Source organism: Egretta garzetta, unplaced genomic scaffold, assembly GCF_000687185.1.
Source record: "Egretta garzetta isolate BGI_Z169 unplaced genomic scaffold, ASM68718v1 scaffold69, whole genome shotgun sequence".
Classification (NCBI taxonomy): Eukaryota; Metazoa; Chordata; class Aves; order Pelecaniformes; family Ardeidae; genus Egretta; species Egretta garzetta.
In genome coordinates this window covers 2,557,251-2,563,656 of record NW_009260790.1, presented here as the reverse complement: position 1 = coordinate 2,563,656, position 6,406 = coordinate 2,557,251, and the positions used below count along the sequence as shown (strand labels likewise).

The window sequence follows — 6,406 nt, the reverse complement described above, 5'->3', positions numbered from 1 at the left end:
TTCCTGGTTTCTGCTGTGGTAAAACTGCCTGGAGAAACTTAAGCAGTCTTCTTGACTTGTGAGCCTCCATGAAAATGCTCTGCCTACGTTCTAACTCTGAGCATTTCTGCAATATTCAAATGTTAATGCAAAACGTAATCTACAATATCCCATTTGCACAAACAGCAATCAATCTAATACACTACAGCTCAATTACATCCTTGGTCTCTGTAACAGGTGCTGTCAAATAAATCTACTGAATAAATCAGTCCCATTGTAACCACAAGGAAGGCTTTTATAACTGCATTTGCTGAGTGGGAGGACATTTTTCTCTCATTTTTTTTACTGACAGTCAGATAAAAAACATACTAATCAAGAGAGACATGCAATAAATGCCTTGGAGGTGAACTCCTGTTTATACTGAGGTCTCTTAGTCCTCCACTCATTTGAGGATTCTGATGCTACCACAACAAAGAGAACCAAGCCTTCTGGATCCAGCCCGGTTTTCATGATGGATGGACTGGGAGATGCCTAAAATACCAAGGCTGCCTGCACAATATTTGCATACTGAGCACCTCTGCATCACCTATGCTTTATTCTTCTATCACAGCTTGTCCTTTCTTATTCCTGGAAGGAGACTCCCGAGGACCTGCAACAAGGGCATTGGCAGGGATGGAGCTGGTCCCCACTACAGAAAATATCTATCTACATATTTCTGTTATGCTACTGCACTGTATTTGCAGCAACATCCATCTTTGTTTTCTTGCCACTTTAAAAAATATTGCCCCTGAATACTTCCTTCCCCATTCTTGCTCCTTTTACTTTAAAAATGCTCATCGGAATGCACTGTAGTTCTTTTCATAAAGCTCCATGGTCTGGAAAATGGATCAAGAGAATGACACTTACTTAATACAGGTTTTTCCCCCTGGGGCAGGGGTTGGTCTTTTTTCCCCCCAATGCTTTGCGTAACATTAAACGAGCGAAAGTGTCAGCTCTTTCTGAAATGAGAACAGCACTGGGATTGTCTGCTGGCATCACGCAGCACGGATACAGATGCACAACAATAGAAGATTAGCCGATAGCAGCTCTGCAACCATTATCGTTTAGCTGAAATGTAAATACTGCTCCTCTGGGGGAAAAATGGAGAGGCTGCTGCGAGCCAGGCAGCATAAAGTCTGCAGGACTCCAGGGGGTCTCGAAGTTCAGGAAGCAGAAGGTCAACAGAAAGAGGGTCTCTGAAGAGAAGTCAAAAAGAGGAGAGTAACACTGACTGAACTAACAGGAAAAGTCACCCCAGTGCCACCGCGGCTTGACATCTTTGGCCATTTTTCTTTTCATGCCAGCAACCGATGTCACTGCTCGCAAGCGACTAATGGCAACTCTGGGGACAGTGAAAAAATGGATGTGGGAGCATGTGGAAATGCTAACCAAGACAACCCGGTAAGATGCAAAGATACAAGAACAGCTACAGTGCTGGACCATGTTTAAAAGCCTCTACTACACCACTTCCTTCTGGGAAGGCTATATTTTGTTCTGCAAAGCCTCTATTTTATCTGTAGAGCATTAAGCCCTGTGTTTTCTGGCAAGGGCTGCACGTAGCTCGGTTATAATGAATGAAATGAGCTGGTAACAGTTGGGTATTTATAGGCTCAGCAGGCTGGTGCTCCAAAAAATCTGAAAGCACTTAAAAGTGCCTTTGGCTCTGGAGCAACGCTGACAACCCCTACCAGCCTGTGGGGACATCTGGGGGGAGTCACGGCAGGAACAATGACCACGGAAGTATCCTGAGCTTTGTGCTGAGCATCTTCCAGTCCAGTTTGCAGAGAGTGAAGAATGAGTTAAAACATTAAGAAAAACAAGATTGCATGTCCAATATTACTGCAAGTATGAATGCACAAGCTAAGTTTGGCATGATTTTCTGCGGAAGAGCTCACTCATGAGTGAAGACAAGGCAATGAGATCATTAATTTGCTTAAGGTAATTGAGTTGAATATTGCTAGATATACAATATAGCGGCTTATCATTAATGATGCCAGATAGCTTTGAGGAAACTCAATGTCTACCAGACATACAGGTGAATCTCTTCCCGCTTCCTGGAGATCTACACTCAAAAAAAGGCAGCAGCCCACGTCTGGACCTAGCAAACCAGCCATCGACATCACAGAGCTTCTGTAATTACAGACTGGCTCCTGCAGCACGGTGTCAATGCAGCCCAGGGGACCAAGGTATAAGGGCCTATGAACTTGCCCCTGGACGACCCTTGAAGGCTCCACCACGATAAGCTTGCAGGTTGCACCTCCTCCATAGTCATGCGTGTGAGCTCCAGGTCTCCCAGCTGCTGATCTTACCTACCTGCTGATCCGGGGCTTGCAAGAATAGTGGCATTTTCTGTCTCCAGTATGAGATATTTCAAAACCCAAAAACCCTCAAATGTATCCAACAAGAGAGGCAAATTCTCATTATTTTGCTCAATATTGAGCACTGGCTGGGCCAACAAAATCTATAGTCAAGTCTGAGATGAGAGTCACCTCAAAGAAAGGAATGAGGGACAATGTGCATAGAGGTGCTCTCTTCAGTATCCTGTCTTCCCCTAATCAATGAGTGTGAGGTTACAGTGCTGCAAGCGAAGGACAGATAGAAAAAAATGAGAATACAAGAAGTACTGCTTACTACAGACGAAAGGTCCATGTTTACCATCCTCCTGTCATCCAAGTCTACTGGCTGGAGGCCTGCAACGTTGATCTGGATGGAAGAGGTTCTGTATACAAACCTCAGCAGCCAGTCTCCCCTAGGAGCAGAGCAGAAGAAAAGTAGAATAAATCCTGTTGCCAAACCAATGCAATCTGTGACTACACAGCCCACAAGGAGAGCAGAAGGGCCGGGAAGCACAGCGATGTCTGGACCAAGGCCCACTGCAGCTTTGTCTGGTGCAGGAATCACAGCAGTTGCCAAATTCAGGGCAGGTTCCTGGGACACAGTAGGGTGAGTCTGAATTTCATTAAAAATCTGACCCTTCTATTTATTTCTGTATTTCCTCAGAGATTGCAATACATTCACATATTTAATCTTTTTAATGTACTAATAGGTAGAAGTTCTCCAGCCTGCAGACAGCTGTAAACGTGATGAGGCCTACAATACCAATGTTGCTGACATAAATACCTACTCTGAAGTTCCTCAGAATGCTCCTGATTTATAGGTACTGTATAAATACACAGTTTCAATGACAGAACTAGGAAGAGTTTGTTCCCATTGTAAAGTACTGCTGTAAGTCACTGTGATGGCTTCAGGGTAGACTATAGCATGACAAGAGAAGGCGCTGCATCCTTTGGAAACGCGTAACCTCTTCTCCTGCACTGAGCCACAGCGTAAAATCTGGGCACCTAAATGCCACTACACTCTACAGAGTGGATTTAAGTTGGATGCGAGTGGTATTTGTACTCTGTGGTGGCAGCAGCTGAAATGCACAGATGGACGTTTCTGGCTGCTCCTGTCCACTCCAAAATGCTCCACACTAGGAGCTGTAAGTCTATGCAGAGCTCTGCAAAATCTTTGCAATGCATCCATGCTACTCAGGCATGGGTTGTGTCAAAAGCTGAACAAGTCTAACTAATTTGGTTAAGGTTTCCCACTCGGAATTTGTAACCTTGCTGTGAAATTGGACGGGACAGCTCTGACAGCTGGCCTTCACTCTCCGTGTCCTTTCAGACTTCAAAGCCGAAGGAGAGAAGCTACACTGGACTGAAGCTCAACAAATTGGGCCCAAATCTGATCTTGCAGACATTCTATTCAATGTAATTCATCTGATCCAAACAGAGTTACTCCTAAAGTGACAGAACGAGGCCACAGTTTATCTAAGCAAAAGACTCAAGAAATCAGGATCAGGTGAGGTCTTACCACGAAATGTTTGTACAGTCCTTCTCTCATATCTAATATCCTCACATAAATCCTCCGTATCTCTCAGTCACCTCCTCTAGCTGCCCCTTGTGCTAACTGAATAACCCTCAAATTCAGCATCTGAGGTCAAAGTAGAGAACCAGCATCGTGGAATATTTCCTGACAGCCTCCTCACCTGCTTCTTCCTATTTGTGAGCAACAAGCTACAATTTTGACATCATTTTTCATTCAACATGGGCTTGCCAAAGCACCAACTAACCAAATTACTGCACACACAGAGGTACAAACACACACAGTATTTTATTCCAACAGCACATGCAGGCTTTGAAACTATAACAAGATCAGGGTTTTTTTATTATTATTATAGGAAATGAACACACTGAGCTTTCTGCAGTGAAACTGATTTTTGTATAACACAGGGAGGAATGGTATTTGCCAGGGCAAATTCACTCATATGCAACAATTGCTATCATTTATGGCTTCTTGGAGGAACACCGAAGCACTCCCAAGGAGGCAGCAATTGCTTTTTCCTTGCATCACATGAAGAGATGCTGTAACTGGTGTGCACACCCAGCATCCATAAAACCTCCCGTGATCCAAAAAGGACAAAAGCAACCATTTTCAGCCTAACTGACAGATGGGATTAATAATTTACTGTTTTAATCTTGAATGCTTTTAGTTCTTTTATTAGTTCTTCTTTGTAAATTCATACACTATATTAGATGCACAGTAATACAATACTGCGTCATCTTATATGTACGTATGTAGGCATATATGTGTGTATGAAAAGTGCCAACTGGCCTTGACCTGAGGGCTTGTGGCTTTATAAGCTGTCTTGACGTGCAGCTACATATTCTTTGCTAATCTTCTTGCCTGGTTATTTCTCAATTTATTTTCTCTTAGTCTTCCCTGCTTCATTCCTTCATTTTAATTTCCTCTCTTCTAATTGTGCTGGTAAGCAGTGTTCTTGTCACAATTATCTTCCAATGCACAGTCATTAGATTTGATACTGTCACTTGAATTCTTAATAGCTTTTGTAAGACTGCTTCAGCTGGTTTGTGCCTCTGAATCTCCCCCTTTTCACTCAGCAGCTCTCACAACTCTGCACAGCAGTTGTCTGCACAGTTTTAAAAGGCCGGTATTTGGTTTCAAGGTAACCTTTCTATTCCTTCACATCCTTAGTAAATTTGCTACAGCTCTTCCAGCTATACCTCCTTTGTAAGTAAAATACCTTGTTCATGTGGACTATCTTGACAGAAACTGACTCTAGGTATAAAAATTCTTCCATTTGCTTGAGCTCCTTCCCTTCCATTGCAATTTTCACATCTTGTTCCCCATAAGCAGCCCCTAGTGAATTGTATTTCAAAGCTTTTATAGATTTTAATTCACATTCTTTAACTGTCAGTGAACTTTATGGCCATATTTATAGTCCTTTACATAAAGCTCAGATTTAAAGGGGCCTTAGAATATGTCAGATTATGCACACAAACACACTGACCCAGCTTTAAGCTGCCAGGGTGATATAACACTGCTGCCATATGAACAGGACCCACATACTGAGCACCTCAGGCTTCCAGTGTAACTCTGCATCATAAACAGCCAAGAGCTGGAGGCAGAACAGCCTTCAAGTGTCTCCTGAAGACTGTCATCTCCAATTAATCCAAGGGAGACACCTCTGGAGGGAAGAGGCTCTGGCACTGCTGTCTCTGGAGTTATTGCATCAACGTACTCACCAGCTGAACAATTATTCACAAAACGTTTAAAAGGGATAAATCATAGAATCATAGAATCATTTAGGTTGGAAAAGACACTTAAGATCATCAAGTCCAACCATTAACCATGTACAAAATGTACAAAATCATTTCAAAGTGATGCTAGGATAATGAAGCACGGGATGGAGCGTGTACAGACCTGCAATAACCATTTATGATCCTGCCCGACACCACTTTCGTGATAGCTTTCCAGTACTTGGCTTCTCCTTCCACTGGAGCTCCCAGTAAGACCACATCTTCAATGATCCCTTGAGAGTCTATAAAGATGAAAGCAGAACAGCTCAGATTTAGAAGACGGATCAGAAAATACATCTTTACACGAAGGAGGGGTATGTTCAGATGTGCACTACAGAAAAATCATCGTTTTTGTGGTTTAAATTTTAAAGACAGAAACAATGGAAAGGAGGATTTAAACATCATTTTTCATAAACGTTAAGTGTCTGCAGTTCCAGCTGGAGTTGGTAAATGAAAATTAGAGATCCTGAGACATGGAAAGGAGCTAGGCTGATGGCAAGAAGCAGAAGTGGCCTGGCCTCTGTCCAGAAAGAGCCAGTTCAAGCAGCAAACCTGGGGAAAGTTCTTGCCACAGACCTATCAATCTGGGTTTGCACAGAGCTGAACTATTATGCGTTGAAACAGGTGAAAGGAACTGACAGACCATATAGCGAGCCAATGTCATATATTAAGCATGATAAATTCTTCCCACAACCAGCCCTTAGAGCTGAATTAATGAAAAACGTGACCTTCACATGCAACAGAAA

General features: G+C 42.9%; 1 protein-coding gene across 1 annotated transcript in view; it reads right to left on the bottom strand.

Annotated features, from left to right (window-relative positions):
* Positions 1-6,406, bottom strand: part of TMCO4 (transmembrane and coiled-coil domains 4) — a 37,254-nt gene that overhangs the window by 10,023 nt on the left and 20,825 nt on the right. The window contains exons 11-12 of the mRNA XM_009646476.2: positions 5,785-5,902; positions 2,650-2,767 (exon numbers count right to left, since the gene is read on the bottom strand). Coding sequence (XP_009644771.1) covers positions 2,650-2,767; positions 5,785-5,902 — 236 coding nt within the window. The remainder of the gene's footprint in view (positions 1-2,649; positions 2,768-5,784; positions 5,903-6,406) is intronic.